Below are 16,804 nucleotides of genomic sequence, written 5' to 3'. Positions count from 1 at the left end.
GATGGTGGCGTAGGCTGGGTCCGACTCTACTGCAAGCCCCCGGGGGCCATGTTTTCTCACCCACAGGTTCGTAACAGGGCTCCTCCTGAGTGGTGCTCCTCCCCCACGACTCTTCCCCTGTAGCACCAGCGGCAGGCCATCCCGCGGCTCCCCGATCCCCCTCTTGGGAGGCGGCTGGGACTGTCGGCCTGATCTCCTCCTGGCTTTGACCCTGCTGGTGTTTCCTCTTCAGGGTCTTACACACGGTAGAGTACATGTCAGAGATCTGAGGACAGAGAGAGAAAGAGAGAACCGCAGAATGAGAAATGCTGACAAACATCAGCTTTGCCAAAGAGCATTTCGTAATAATAACCGCCCTGTGAAGCACATTCTCAAGTTACAGCTATAGTACTGAAGGAGTCACCAAAATTGAGCGCAGTATAAACTTACCAATATCATTTCCACACTTATTCACAAATTACTTAAGTGCTGCTATGCAGGTGCTGTGGTGTTTGGTTTTGTCAACCCAGGCTCATTCTGAAAACGTAGTCCCGCGGATGTTTCTGGACACCGTAAATTATGTAGCTGGAGGTAAGTATGGCTGCATTTCGTTTTTTAATCGAACGCTACGGAGCTGTGTGACGCCGTTCCCTTTCGTGCTTGCCGGCTGACCGCTTACCTCCGTGTGGAGGGATTTCCTGCCGCAATCAGTTTGTCCGGTTAGCGCGTCGTTAATGTTAGCTGACTGACCATTGTTGGTTGGGTTTAAGGAAGTAAGCGGGTGGGCGGGTCAATCTGTAAAATTGCTTGGGCTTAGGGAAGGAGGAGGAGGGTGGGTCGGGCCGGTCGCCCGAGTCAATCATTCAAGCCAGTCAGACGGACGATCGTTCGGCACCGGCCTCTTGTGGGTTTATGCGGGAATGGCGCGGGCGCGAAAGGTGCTCGCGAGAGACGTTTGAGATGCAAAAAAGCACGCACAACGTCCTCTTGCGGATTCGCGAAAACAAAAAACTGCACAAATACATACCTCCAGGGACGTATTTCGCGATCACCAGAAATGTCCACGGGACTACGTTTTCAGAATGAGCCTGGGTTGGGCTTTGTTGCAATGCTTTTTTTTTTTTTTTTTTTGCTTAATTGATTTATTAGATATTATTGAGTTTAGTTAAGGTGTTTAAATTGGTTGTTCTTTGAGGTTGTTATAGTGTTCTCTGCCATTTTTAGTGTACTCTAGGTGTTTGCAAACCTGTTCAGTGTTGTTTTTGTAGTTACTAGGTTGATGATACGCTTGATTACTATTAAGGTGTTCTGGGTTATTCCTAGGGTGTTACAGGAGGTTGTCACGTTGTTGTTGGTAGTTACTAGACTGGTTATGTTTGGGTGTTCCACATGCTTTCCAAGTGGTAGAGTATTCTCTGTGGTTTTCTAGGGTGTTACAGGTGGTTGCTACAATGTTGTTGGTAGTTACTAGGTTGTTGGTACACTTGGTTGTTGTTAAGCTGTTCTAAGTTATTTTTTAGGCTGTTACAGGCGGTTGCCATGTAGTTGCTGGTAGTTACTAGGCTGTTAAAACACTTGGTTGTTGTTAAGGTGTTCTGAGTCATTTCTAGGGTGTTATTGGCGGTTGCTACATAGTTGTTGGTAGTTACTAGGGTGTTAGTACACTTGGTTGTTGTTAAGGTGTTCTGGCATATTTCTATAGTGTCGCTTGATGTTGCTATGCAGGTGCTGTGGTGTTTGGTGTTGTTGCTATGCTTTTGTTGCGTGCCAAGTAGTTTCTTGGATATTACTGACTTTAGTTAAGGTGTTCTAAGTGGTTGTTCTTGGAGGTTGTTAGGGTGTTTTACTATTTGTAGGGTAATCTAGGTGTTTGCAAACCTGTTCCGTGTTGTTTTTGCTAGTTACTAGGTTGTTGGTACACCTGGTTGCTATTACAGTGTTCTAGGTTATTTTCTATAATGTTACAGGTGGCTGCTACATTGTTGTTGGTAGTTACTAGGCAGGTTAAGTTTAGTTGTTGATATGGTGTTTTGGGCTGGTTCCAGGGTGTTGCTTGATGTTGCTATGCAGGTGCTGTGGTGTTTGGTTTTGTGCTATGCATTTGTTGCTTAAGTGGTTGCTTGGATATTACTGATTTTACTTAAGGTATTCTAAGTGGTTGTTCTTGGAGGTTATTAGGGTTTTCTCTGCTATTTCTAGGATAATCTAGGTGTTTGCAAACCTGTTTAGTGTTGTTTTTGGTAGTTACAAGGTTGTTGGTATATTTGGTTGCTATTAAGGTGTTCTGGGTTATTTCTATGGTGTTACAGGTGGCCACTACATTGTTGTTGGTAGTTACTAGGCAGGTTAAGTTTGGTTGTTAGGGTGTTCCACATAGTTTCCATGTGGTAGCGTACTCTATGTGGTTTTCTAGAATGTTCCGGGTCATTGCTACGTTGTTGGTAATTACTATGTTGTTGATAAGGTTTTCTGGGCTGTTTCCAGGGTGTTGCTTGATGTTGCTATGCAGGTGCTGTGGTGTTTGGTTTTTTTGCTATGTATTTGTTGCTTAAGTGGTTGCTTGGATATTACTGATTTTACTTAAGGTATTCTAAGTGGTTGTTCTTGGAGGTTGTTAGGGTGTTCTCTGTCATTTCTAGGATAATCTAGGTGTTTGCAAACCTGTTCAGTGTTGTTTTTGATAGTTACTAGGTTGATGGTACACTTGACTGCTATTAAAGTGTTCTGGGTTATTTCTGTGTTACAGATGGCTGCTACGTTGTTGTTGGTAGTTACTAGGGCTGTTGATACACTTGGTTGTTGTTAAGGTGGTTCTGGGATATTTCTAGGGTGTTGCTTGATGCTGCTATGCAAGTGCTGTAATGTTTGGTTTTGTTGCAATGCTTGGAGGCTGTTAGGGTGTTCTCTGCCATTTCTAGGATAATCTAGGTGTTTGGAAACCTGTTCAGCATTATTATTGGTAGTTACTAGGTTGTTGGTACACTTGGTTGCTATTAAGGTGTTCTGGCTTATTTCTAGGGTATTACAGGTGGCTACTACATTGTTGTTTGTTAGTTACTAGGCAGGTTAATTTGGTTGTTAGGGTGTTCCACACGGTTTTCAAGTGGTATTCTGTGTGGTTTTCTAGGGTGTTACATGTGGTTGCTACGTTGTTGTTGGTAGTTACTAGGTTGTTAATAGACTTGGTTGTTGTTAAGATGTTCTAGGCCATTTGTAGGGTTTTGCTTGATGTGCATGTTCTGGTTATGTTTAGTTGTTAGGGTGTTTCACATTGTTCTGGGTGTTCTCTGCCAATTCTAGGGTAATCTAGGTGTTTGCAATCCTATTTAGTGTTGTTTATGGTGATTACTGGGGTGTTGGTACACTTGGTTGCAGGTGTTAAGGTGTTCTGGGTTATTTATAGGGTGTTACAGGTGGTTGTTACATTGTTGTTGTTAGTTACTAGACTAGTTATGTTTGGTTGTTAGGGTGTTCCACATGGTTTCCACAAGGGTGTTTCCACAAGTGTTAGAGTATTCTGTGTGATTTTCTAGGGTGTTACAGGTGGTTGCTATGTTGTTGTTGGTAGTTACTGGGCTGTAGATACTACTGATTGTTGTTAGGGTGTTTTGGGCTATTTGGGTGTTGCTTGATGTTGCTATGCAGGTGCTGGGGTGTTTGGAGTTGTTGCTAGACTTTTGACACTTAAGTGGTTGCTTGTATATTATTGAGTTTAGTTAAAGTGTTCTAAGTGGTTGTTCATAGAGGTTGCTATCGTGTTCTCAGACATTTCTAGGGTAATCTAGGTGTTTGCAAACCTACAGTGTTGTTTTTGGTAGTAACTAGGTTGCTAGTCCACTTGGTTGCTATTAAGTTGTTCTGGATTATACCTAGGGTGTTGCAGGTGGTTGGTAGGATGTTATTAAGGTTTTCAGTATTCCAAGTGGTAATCCAGGTGTTTCAAGTAATTGCCAGATGGTTGATAGGGTGTTTCATTTTTTTTACTCAGTTGTAGGTCATTGTTACAGTTTTTGTAGGTTGATTGCTAGAGTATATTAACTGTTTTTAGGTTTAAGTGGTAAATGGTGTGTATGTTTTAAGTAGGTAGTAGATTATTCAAAGTGGTTGCTAGGGTCTTCAAAGTGGTTGTTAGTTTGGGTTAGGTGTTTGCTAGGGGCTACTAAGTGGGTAGTTCTCTTTTCAAAGAGGTTGCTATGTGGCTTTTAGTGTGAATTTGATGTTTCTTTTAGCATCTGGTGAAAACTAATGAATTGTAGGATTAATAGCTCACCTTTCCACATAATCAAGTCCATGATTTGAAGTATCAGTCGCAAGCATGCTACAGGACAAGTTACTCAGATTTACAACAATACTCAGATTGAGGGGGCTGTTCAAAGTTTAGGCAGCAGTTATAGTAGCAAATTCCTTAGCAAACTAGAAGACAAGTTAGTAGATAACACAATCTCAAATATGCCTGGAGATGTAGTATATGCACAGCTTCAACGCCCACAGTTGTGAGTGTTTTACTCGTGTGTCATAGTGTGTGCTGAGGGCTGCGTGGTAACAGGACTCTGCTTGCACACAGCAGTAATATGACCCAGTTTGGCCGTGATCGACAAAGCCAGTGTAAACTCTCTTATCTGGCTGCAGAGAGCAGCAATGTTACCTAACCTGCAGATAAGCCAGTTAAACTTTCACCATAGCTGCCCACCGAGACGGCATTAACCCTGCTAACCAGACAGGAGCCAAGCAGGTGGAAAGACATCCCATAATGCCCCTTTGACGTCCACATGTGCTCGATTACGAGTATGTTATTGAAGAACTCATCTTCACGTAAAAATAGTATGAAGGAATCACTAAAAGCAGGAAACAGATCTCAGAGAGCAGAATAAACTTGCAAAGTCCATTTCCATCAGCATTGACAATATGTTATTGACAACTAAAACTGTTGCTGATATGGTGTTTTAGGTGGTTGCTAGGGTATACCAAGTGATTACTACTGGTTGCTTTAGGTAGATGATGAATTTAGGTAAAGTGTTCTGGGTCGTTTGTTGAGTGCTGCTTTCCATGTGTTGTTAGTGGTTACTACAGTATTCTAAATGGTCGCTAGGGTATTCTAGTGAAGTGTGGATGGTTGCTTACCTGGTCCTAGGTGGTTGCAAGGCCATTTTGTTTGGTTTCTTGGGTTTTGTTTAGCTAGTGAATTTTAAGTTGCTGCTTGGATATTCTTGGTTTTAGTTCAGGTGTTCTAATTGGTTGTTCTTAGAGGTTGTAAGGGTGGTCTCAGAAATTTCTATGGTAATCTAGGTGTTTGCAAACCTTTTCAGAGTTGTTTTGGTAGTTACTAGATTGTTGGTCCACATTGTTGGTTGTCGTTAAGGTGTTATGAGTTATTTCTGGGGTGTTACATGTGGTTGCTAGGTTGTTGTTGTTAATGTGTTCTAAGTGGTTTCTAGACTGTTCTGGTTGTTAGGGTGTTAAGTGGTTTGTAGTTGTTGTTGTAAGGCAGTTCTAAGTGGTTGCAAAGTTGTTATTGTTTCAAAGGTTGTTCTAAACGGCTGTTATGTTGTTGTTGGGGTGTAGTGCTTGATTGCTAGATTTTGTGTGTTTTAAGGGGTTTGCTAGGTTGTTGTTGTTTAGGGTGTTCTAAGTGGTTGCTAGGCTGTTCCTGGTTGTTAGGGTGTATAAGTGGTTTGTACTTTGTTGTTGTAAGATGTTCTAAGTTGTGTTTAGGTTGTTATTCTTGGGGTGTTATGAATGGTCTTAAATTGTTGTTAGTGTGTTCTTAGTGTTCTGGGTTATGCTAAGATTTTGAAGGGTCTAATAAGTGGTTGCAAGTTGTTAATGTTTTAAGGGTGTTTCTAAGCTGTCGTTTGGTTGTTGTAAGAGTGAAGTAAGCGATTGCTAGATTTTGTAAGTGTTCAAAGTTGTTGCTAGGCTGTTCCTGGTTGTAGGTGTTCTAAGTGGTTGATAATCTGTGCCTGGATGCTAGGGTGTTATAAGCGTTTTGTGTAGTTTGTGTAAGAAAACTATAATTGGTGTTAGGTTGTTGTTCTTGGGGTGTTATGAATGGTTCCTTAATTGTTGATATTAGTGTGTTCTAAGTGGTTGTGAAATTGTGTTTGTTAGAGTGTTTCTAAGTGGTTGCTAGGCTGTTCTGTGTGTTAGGGTGTTATAAGTGGTTTGTAGTTGTTGTTGTAAAACAGTTCTAAAAGGTTGTTAGGTTTTTATGAATGGTTCCTAAATTGTTATTAAATCAAGGATCTTATAAGTAATTGTAGTGGTTTTATGTATTGTTTTTATATATTGTTATGACTACAGTCTTCTGATGGGTTGCTAGGGTGTTCTAGTGATGTGTGAATGGTTTGTTAAGTGGGTCTATGCCATTTTGTTTGCTTTTTGGCATTTGTTGTTGGCTTGTAAATTTAAGTGGTTGCTTGGATATTCTTGGTTTTATTTAGGTGTTCTAAATGGTTGTTTGTAGTGGTTGTTAGGGTATTCTCTGACATTTCTAGGGTAATCTAGGTGTTTGCAAAACTGTTGTGTTTGGTAGTTACTAGGTTGTTTGTACACTTGTTGTTACTAAGGTGTTATGAGTTATTTCTAGGGTGCTACGTGTGGTTGCTAGGTTTTGTTGGTAGGTTGCTAGGGTGTTGGTACACTGTTGTTATTAAAGTGTGTTCTGAGTTATTTCATGGTGTTACAGGTGGTTAGTAGGTTGTTTGTTAAGGTGTTCTGTGCCATATCATGGGTCTTGTAAGTTGCTTGGTTGTTGTTTTATGGGTGTTCTAAGTTGTTTCTAGGTTGTTAGGGTGTTTGCTACGCTACACTAAGTGGTTGCTATGCTACTCTTGGTTGCTGCTAAGATATTCAAGGGTCTTATAAGTGGTTGCAAAGTCATTATTGTTTTAAGGAGTCGTTAGGTGTTGGTAAGGTGTAGTGAGTTATTGCTAGATTTTTGTAATTGTTCTAAATGGTTTCTAGGCTGTTCCTGGTTGGTAGGCTGTTACAGGTGGTTTGTAGTTTGTTGTTGTAAGAAATTCAAAGTGGTTGTTAGGTTGTTCTTCGGGCGTTAAGATTGGTTCTCAATCTTTTTTGTTAGTGTGTTCTAAGGTGGTTGCTAGGCTGTTCCTGGTTTTTAGGATGTTATAAGTAGTTTGCAGTTTGTTGTTGTAAGAAAGCCCTAAATGGTTGTATATTGTTGTTTCTTAGGGTGTTATGAAAATTTCCTAAATTGTTGCTGTTAGTGTGCTCTATGTGGTTGCTATGCTGTTTTTGGTTGCTGTTAAGGTAGTACTTATAAGTGATTCCAGTGTTGTTGTTTTAAAGGGGTTCTAAGTTATCATGTTAGGGTGTTATGGGTTTCTCCTAGTTGTTAGGGTGTTCTAAGTGGTTGCCTAAACTGTTCCTGCCTGTTGTTATGGTTTTCCTAGTAGTTTTTGTCTCTTTCTCTCGCTCCAACGCCACCATAGAAAGAAGTACTGTATAATAAAAAATTAAAAGAGTGTGTTTTGTTTATTCATTCATGTTTACTAATAAAGCAAATCCTCAAACAACATTCTTGAGTTTAAAAAAAGTAAATGGCATACGAAGAGAAAAATAAATAGTTAAGCAAAAACACAATTAGTGATTACTGGAACAATTTTAGATCTGATGTCTTGCTGAATTTAATACTACAGTGAAAATTAAAGTGGATATAAACTTTGTTTAACCCATTTTTCTCTTTCTCTCTCTCTTGCTCTCCCCTCATCTTTCTCTCTCTCTATCTCTCTCTCTCCTGTGCTTGTGTGTGTGGTGTGTGTGTGGGTGTGTGGTGTGTGTGTGTGTGTGTTCAGATAACCTCACATGCCCTCTCAGTGGCTAGATGACATTTACACTCCCAGCTCAATGGCAGTGTAAAATCCCCAGTCAAGGAATTCAGCTTCGGCACTCCGACTCAACTCACACAGTGACCTTTATGGCATTCACGTGTACAGGCTGAAGAGATGCTTATGGCATGAATTGAGCTGTAGAAGCGATTGCATTCGTCATGTTAACACCTGATCTAGAAAAAACAGCACTACAGTGTTCAGTGTTTTAGCTCGTACTGTATTCTGCAGGCCGCAGCATGAGGCATAGCTGTGTCTGAACCAGCCAATTTCAAGCCAAAACAAAACGCTGGATTTCATGTTGTTTGAAACTACTGAATGTGTGTCTCTGTGTGTGTGCAGCATGTTGAACTCTTCTACTCTGTGTCGAGCGCTGTTTACTGTGCTGTGCAGCGCTTTGCAGACGTGAGAGGAAATCACAATGACGGGGGTTTCAAAACTCTCTGCAGCTGTTGAGAAAGCCTTGAGTTCCCCCCCTCCTCCTTCCTCTTGCCTTCTCATCACTATTTTTCCCTTCATATTTCTCTCACTGTTCATTCCCTTGCAGTCTCTCCATACACGCACACACACACTGTAAAAAACGTAATGACATACATGTAATGACAACAAATATTTTTAGGTTGCATTAGTTTTGTTTTAATACGTTCATCAGGCTTCACCTAAATTCTACAAAGTTTATACTTAATATTTTTGAGTCAGTTTGATTGATGCAAGTTGAGATGACTAGAAAAGTTAATTTGATTCACTATTAATTGTAAGCCAGCAAGATTTTTTTACAGAGCACTTACTTTACCACACGCACAAACACACACTCTACTTAGAAATGGAGGCTTCTGAAGCAGCTCAATCTTATGTAATATGCAGTGTGTGCTGTGTGTGTGTGTGTGTGTGGTGTGTGTGTGTGTGTGGTGTGTGTGTGTGTGTGTGTGTGTGTGTGTGTGTGTGTGTGTGTGTGTGTGTCCATGCTCTGCAACAGGGTGTTTGCACTTAAACCCAAAAGCAGTGGAAATTGTTGCCATTTGGAGATTTCATATAACAATATCATTTAAATGAACTACAGTACCAGATGCAAATCAATGATAGTTGTATTACAACTGAAGTTGAGGGTTGATGGATAATTGATTAACTTTAGATTTAAGTAATGCTTATTAAAACACATACTTAATGTGGTTTTGTTTAGGGTTTAGATTTAATCGCTTATTATTTTATTGCTATTAATATAGGGACACTTTAATAGGATAGTTTGGAAATTAATACTGTAAAATTTTAAAGTAATAGGAACACTGTTTAATAAATAAATAAATAAAGAACTAATAAATGAATAAATAAATGAATGAATGAATGAATAATAATAAATAAAACTAGGTTACATATGTAGCACACCCTTTAAAAAATAGTGCATAACCACCAAAATAATTGGATTTATCTATTTGTGTATCTATGTATAATATTTATTTATTATTTTGTTTATTACAAATGTTAAAAATGTAAACAATGAGCATTTATCATATACTACATATTATAAATCTATATTTTATATTCTAAATATAAACATATAAATAACATTTTAAAAGTTGGTATCTTTTTTTATTTTTGAAAGGGAATCTTCACTTTGGGAATGTTAACACAACATACATTGTTAACCATCGCTGTAATAACTCTAAAATGCCAGTGTTTTTTTCAACTAACAATAAAAACTTTTACAAATGAAAATTTGTATGGATTTTGGCCGAGAGTGCAAACCTTTGAAGACAGCTTTTAATGTGAAAAGAGCATATTTTTTTGCTAAAAATTCAAAAGTAAGTAATATTAATCACATCTGCGTAAACTATAATTTTTGTTTAAATGGGGATATCATGCATGTGTGTAATTTGGTTAGTCTATATGTAAAACTAAGCTAAACACACAATGGCCAATACATGGCCTGACATGCAGAATAGAGTAATATACAAGGCCAAACCAAAGAGTAAATAAAATATTTTCTGTTTTTACAATGCAACTATTCCTTTGACGATAAACCCTAAAAAACAGATGTATTTGTTATCGGAATCTACTTTATTGTACATTCTAATCAATTTACTACATCCTAGCAGAATAAAAGTGTTTAATTTTACATTTATTAGTGTCTTTCTTCTGTTAAACACAATTGAAGATATTCTGAAGAAAACTAGAAACCTGTAACCATCGATGGAAAGTCAATGCTTATATGTTTTCAACTTTCTTCAAAATATCTTCTTTTGCGGTTTAACAGAGGAAAGAAACGATTAAAGGTTTATACTTGGGGGTGAGTAAATACGTGGGTAAATGATAATTGTGGGTGAACTTTAAACTAGATATTACACTGAAGGACTATATGGCGGCTTGAGAACGCCCGTTGGAAGTAGTTTTAAAGGATATATAGATAGCTAGATAGATAGATAGATAGATAGACTAGATAGATAGATAGATAGATAGCTAGATAGATAGATAGATAGCTAGCATGTTTCTAGTGTGAATTAGCATGTTGTTTCTAGTGTGAATTAGCATGTTGTTAGCATCAATTTAGCATGAATTAGTATGTTATTAGCATGTTTTCCAGTATGAGTTAGTAGGTTGCATGTTTCTAGTGTCAATTAGCTTGTTGCCCAGTATGAATTAGATGTTAATTACCATGTTTCCAGTATGAATTGGTAGCCTATGTTATTAGCATGTTTCTAGTGTGAATTAGTATGCTGTTAGCATAAATGTACAATGAATAAGCATGTTATGAGCATGTATTCATTCATCTCCATTGGTGTAATGTATGCTTTTACTGTAAACTCTAAGCCAAACTGTCAAATTTTAAATGTGAAAATAAAGAGGTTAAGTATGAACAGTTTTGAATGATGAGGACACAGACTGCCTCAACATTGTAATACCTAGATCATAGCCATGTAAAACTACAAAAATTGTCTTCATACACATACTCTCTCTCTCTCTCTCTCTCTCTCTCTTACACACACACACACACACACACACACACATCTCATGACATGAGACTGGGCGTGTCTGGGCAAGAGAAGGAATGAGCAGAGAGACGGAGTGTGGAGAACTATATTCAGATCAGTGGCGGCAAAAGACAACACCTCTATCTGAGCCAAAGCACTTCAGCTTACTGTTACACCTCTATTCAACAAAATGAGGCTAGGATATCATTTAAAACATATATTTAATGCCACCCGAGGTGTTTAAAGCTGAAAAGAGAAATGAAATGTTTCCTTGGAGTGTTGTGGTTAGATTAACAAAGTAAAGAAAATATATATATATATATATATATATATATATATATATATATATATATATATATATACATATATATATATATATATATATATAATATATATATATATATATATATATATATATATATATATATATATATATATATATATATGTATATATATATAATATATATTATATTATATATATATATATATATATATATATATATATATATTTTTTTTTTTTTTTTTTTTTTTTTTTTTTAAAGGGCAGTACATTAAATTGGATTTTTAGCTTAAAGGGATAATTCACTCAAAATGAAAACAGCCTCATCGTGTGGTTCTCAAACCAGTTTGAGCTTCTTTCTTTTGTTGAACACAAGAGAATGTTCTGAAGAATAATTCAGATGTTGCTGGCACTTATTGACTTCAAAAGTCAATGGGTGCCAGCATTCTTCAGAATATCTTCTTTTACGTTCAACATAAGAAGGATACTCAAACAGGTTTTAAAGGATGAGTAAATAATTAGGACAGAATTTTCATTTTTGGGTGAACTATCAACATCTACCAGCACTTTAAGAGTAAAAAAACTGCATACAGGCAACACAAAATGAATGCCTGGGGATGCACACATGCACTTCCTCTCTACTGTAAACAATATATGAGTTTTACCTGTGTATATATGGCATTATGTAAAAAGAGCTCTCACTCAGGACTGTCATGAACACACTCAGGACTGTTTGAGAGTCAACAATGCTTGGTTTCTTGCACAGATTGATTGTTTTGCTTCAAAATACTTCAGCAACAGGAGTCAAGGGATAGTTCGCCTAAATTTATTCATTATTTGTAACTCAGTCGCGTGCCTCCAAACTTCTTTCCTCTTTTTAACACAAAAGAAGATATTCTGAAGAAAACTGAAAACCTGTAACCACTGACTTCCATTGTATAGATGAAAAAAGCAAATACTATGGAAGTCAATGTTTACCAAATTCTAGCTGTCTCCAAAATAACTCTTCTGTGTTTAATAGAAGGAAAAAACTCATAATGTTTGAAATTAGCTTAAGGGTGCATAAACGATGATAGAATTTCCATTTTTGGGTGAACTATCCCTTCAATTTAGATTTGCTTGTATATTGCGAACTGTGGGCCAAAAAACCAGTCATAAAGTGTCAGTTTTCTGAAATTGAACCGAACTTGTACCGAACGGTTCAATACGAATACGTGGCCAAATACGTTCCAGGAGGTACGTTTTTTATTTTTTTTTTTTTTTTATTTTTATTTTCGCAAATCCACCAGAGGCCACTGTGTACGCTTTTTCAAATCTCAAATTTCTCTAGCGAGTTCCATTCGCGCCTGCTTTTCTTGTGTAAATCCACCTGTCGACCATCTATCTGACTGACTGACTGACTGACTGACAGACCGATCAACGGACCCACACTCCTCTGTCCCTAAATCCAACCAATAGTGTTTTCAAAAGCACCGATTGACCCGCTCAACCCCTTCCCTAAACCCAACTGACATTTTTTTCAAAAGCAATCCAGAAAAAGAAAAGCCCTCACGGCATCCTGATTTTACCACGTTTTCAGATTTGACCACATTCTCACCCTGCTATGTACTTGTATATAAATTTTTTTTTGTCTCAATAGGTCTTCACTGGACTTGAATCCTGTCGTCTCAACTCTGCGTCTCAAATCCTCCGACGAATGTGGCAAGCCACTGGACAAACTGGTAACAGCAGAAAAGCGGTCCACATGGAGGTAATTGGTCAGCTGGTAAGCGCGAAAAGGAACGGTGTCATACCGCCCCGCATCATTCGTTTTAAAGACAAAATGCAGCCATACGTTCCTCTGGCTACATAACTCGCGATCTCCAGAAAATATATAGGGGTACGTTTTCAGGAAGAGTCTATGTTGTGTATATCGGCTGAGTGCCTTAGTGCCCCACCAGTAACGATATACAGCCATATCGCACTGCTACGAGTGTGATATTTCTTATATATTTGTCAAAGAAGATATTAGAAAATCAATGGCTGAAATCTAAAGCTGGTTACATGTTTAAATACTGAGTGCTCTAATACACTGAGTACAGTAATTTGTACTGTAACTGATATTTGTTTATTTATTGTTAATTCTTGTAGGTGGGTTAGGAGACTTAGGTTTTATTGTGAAAACATAATAATAAAAATAATATAATAATAATATTGAGGAGATAGTTCACCCAAAAATAAAAATGTACTCACCCTCCGACTTGTTAAAACCCTATTTGAGTTCAACATATTTGAACACAAAAGATGGTATTTTGAAAAAAGCTGGTATTTGTTTTCCTACTATAGACGTCAGTGAGACCCGGCAACCAGCATTCTTCAAATATTTTCTTTAGTGTTGAACAGAAGAAAGAAAATTTAAAACCACATAAGGGAGAATAAACAATGAGGTCAATTTAATTTTTAAGTGAACGATCTCTTTAAATCACTTCTTTAAATTGTATTGTATAGACATCAACATTTTTGAGATGTGAAAGTTGTGATTGGTCACAGGAAGTTGATTAAACCCATGTCTCCTTTCTGTCTGCTTCTCATATTCCTTCCCAGCTTCCCTTTCTCCAGCCCTGACCTGACAGTCAACAAGCCCAGTCTGCTGACCTTTGACCTGCCGTTCGTAAAGTCGTTCCAGGCTGGCGATACAGACAGAGACAGACAGACGACAGCAGAAATCTCCGACTCTCTACAGCCGTGGTTTATCAGACTTCCTGAGCCCCAGCGCGCTCTTCCAGAGAAGCAGAAGTGCTGGAGGTCAGAGGTCATGTGTGAAAGCCGATCTGACGTTTACCTCGGCGGCGCTGGGAAGACTGTGTCCGTTCTCCAGCTGAGGAGCCGCGGGCAGCAGCAGCTCGTCCTCTTCTGGAGGCTTCCAGATGTACTGCTCACCGTTGCCCATGAACACTGCCTCCTGAGGGACAGAAGAGAAACAGTCTGACGGTGAGCATTCATCAATTATGCACATCGAACGAACAGGGCTGAATCTGACATCAGCATCTTTTGCTATGTGAACTAAAGAATGTTTTGGAGTTAGATTTTTTGATGTTTTTGAATTCAGAACTTTTGGAGTGTTTGATTATAGCAAAGCCAAATAATCAAAGAGTTTATTATAGTTAACAAAGCAACAACAACAACAACTGTCTGTCTGTCTGACTATCTATTGCTCTGTCTGTCTGTCTATTTGTCTGTCTATCTGCCTGTCTGTCTGTCTATTTCTCTGACTGACTATCTGTCTGACTGTCTATGTTTGATTGTCTGTCTGTCTGTCCGTCTATCTGTCTGTCTGTCTGACTATATGTTTGTTTGTCAGTCTATTTGTCTGACTGACTATCTGTCAGTCTGACTGTCTGTCTGTCTGTCTGTCTGTCTGTCTGTCTGTCTGTCTGTCTGTCTGTCTGTCTGTCTGTCTACCTACCTACCTACCTACCTACCTACCTACCTACCTACCTACCTATCTATCTATCTATCTATCTATCTATCTATCTCTATCTATCTATCTATCTATCTATCTATATCTATCTATCTATCTATCTATCTATCTATCTATTATTTGACTGTCTGACAATATGTATATAAATTGCTAAAATACAAAATATCAGATTACCATGTTTAAATATAAATGTTGCCATAGCAACAAACTGAAATATAAAGAGCTAACTTCAAAAAGCCCCCAAAAGAGGCAAAAATGAAAAAAAAAAACTAAATAGCTTTATAGTAATATTAAAAAAATAATACTAATGATGATGATGACCATGATGATGGTAACAAAAAATGTAAATCAGGTAAAATAAAAAAAGTTAAATCAGATGTAGCACTACAATTAATAAATGACAAGAAAGAAAGCCCAAACTGTACTAATAAAAAGGCACGAATAGTCAAAATCAAAATTATAATGAAGATGATGATAATAATAATAATAATAAGAAGAAGAAGAAGAAGAAGAAAAAGAAAAAGAAGAAGAAGAGGAAGAAGAAGAGGAAGAAGAACTAGAAGAAAAGTCAGTAAACTGAAACAAAGTGAAACTATTTACCAAAGATTTAAAAAAAATCTGCAATAAAAAATTTTTAAACCTATAATACAAAATGTAAAATTTAAATGCAAAAACTATTACATAAATGAAGCATACATAAAACTTAACGACCTCAAGTTGAACCTTTTTGGCACAGAAACATTTCATGTGACTTCAAACATGAATCAAAATTCACACACCCTGACAGCCCCAGCCCTCATTCACTTTCATTGCATTAGAAACAGTGGCCAGTGCATGTTTTCCAACGTTCATGTCTACATCCTACAGATGAAAGAAATGAGGTCATGCTGCTTTGAGTTCCTATAATCTGGGACTGATTGCTGTTTGTTTCTGCAATGGAGATGTTGAGTGAGTTGATCATTACAGGAGCGGATATATGTGTGTGCGCCGCATACTGGGTCAATGATTAAAGCAGCAGAGAAACACACCTTCTGTACGAATGATTAATACCAGCACATGAATAGACACAGTGTTTGCTGCTATTTATTTCTCTGCTTGACGAAACTACTACGAAGATCAGTTTTGATATTCGTCTTTTCAAATAAAGTGCTTTTTCAATCTAATGTAAAGAAAATTTTCAAACACTTTTAAGTGTTTCTTTTATAGCACTTTATACAATTTTGTCAGAAGATTCTATTTAAAGTTTGCGTGACCCAAAAGTTCATGAGACTTTTATTTTAGTATGTTGATGTCAAGCCAGGGTCATTCTTAACTGTATACATTTCTGGAGAGCGCCAAATACATCCCAGGAGTTTTTTTTAAAGTTTTTGTTCTAGCAAATCCACCAGAGGCCGCTGTGTACGCTTTTGAGATCTCAAATTTCTCTCGTGAGTGCCATTCGGGCATGATGTTCTCGCATAAATCCACCAGAAGGCGCTGTCAAACTACTGACTGACTGACTGACTGACTGACTGACTGACCAATCAACAAGTCCGCCCCGTAGCATTCGTTTTAAATACAAAATGCAGCCATACGTACCTCTGGCTACATAATTTGTGATCTTCAGAAATGTATGATGTTGATGTAACTTTTTTTTAACTAACAAACTAACGGTAAAAGGGATGCAGTTTGCTTAAAAAAGCCCGCCCCTCAGGTTCACTTTAAATTCAAGGTTACCAATACAAACTATTTTTTCATCATATTAACTTGCACAGATTAATTATTCAACTTAAGAATAACAATTTGAGCTAGAAAAGTGAACATTGCATGTTTAGATTTTTATGCGTACTTTAAATACATCTTTTTCTTCTGTAATACGTCATAAATCTCTAATTCAGCAGATTTACACTGGCGATCAAAATTAGAGAACAGTTTATAAATAATTGAACAATTCTGAAATAACGTCATCTTCACTGCTCAACAGTTGAAGGAGTTTTTGTCCCGTCTATACCATGCTACCAGAACACCTTTTCCACAAAAAAAACTAAGGCATTTTAACAAAAAACATTATTTTGCAGAAAACACACTGATCAAAATTAGAGAACAACAATGACTGTAGCATGGAAAAAGATTACAGCAAATTTTTCTGAAGGTTACAACAATCAGCAATTAGTAGGAAGTGTACAGGCCTGCTCTGAATGACTTCAGCACATCTGCGGCCACAGGACAGCACTAGTCTCTCACACTGCTCTGGTGTGATTTTGGTCCATTCTTCTTCCAGTCTCCTCCACAG

At 37.7% G+C, this 16,804-nt stretch overlaps 1 protein-coding gene across 1 annotated transcript; it reads left to right on the top strand.

Moving 5' to 3' along the window:
* The first annotated feature begins 298 nt into the window (after positions 1 to 298).
* Positions 299 to 14,073, top strand: LOC130217536 (uncharacterized). The gene is made up of 4 exons (XM_056449648.1): positions 299 to 387; positions 529 to 570; positions 12,712 to 12,822; positions 13,656 to 14,073. The coding sequence occupies exons 1-4, from the start codon at positions 299 to 301 to the stop codon at positions 14,038 to 14,040; spliced, it is 627 nt and encodes a 208-aa protein (XP_056305623.1). The 3' UTR covers positions 14,041 to 14,073.
* The last annotated feature ends 2,731 nt before the right edge of the window (positions 14,074 to 16,804 follow it).

This window comes from Danio aesculapii, chromosome 23 (assembly GCF_903798145.1).
Source record: "Danio aesculapii chromosome 23, fDanAes4.1, whole genome shotgun sequence".
NCBI lineage: Eukaryota > Metazoa > Chordata > Actinopteri > Cypriniformes > Danionidae > Danio > Danio aesculapii.
Note: the sequence above shows the minus strand (reverse complement) of the source record. Positions and strands in the feature narration are given on the sequence as shown.

Excerpts from the sequence above, each read along its gene's own strand:
- LOC130217536 (XM_056449648.1), top strand. The coding sequence starts at position 299 with ATGAGAAATGCTGACAAACATCAGCTTTGCCAAAGAGCATTTCGTAAT. Across the intron at positions 388-528 it reads ATTCTCAAGTTACAGCTATA|TCCCGCGGATGTTTCTGGAC; the intron begins GTACTGAAGGAG and ends CTGAAAACGTAG. Across the intron at positions 571-12,711 it reads CGTAAATTATGTAGCTGGAG|GTCTTCACTGGACTTGAATC; the intron begins GTAAGTATGGCT and ends TTGTCTCAATAG.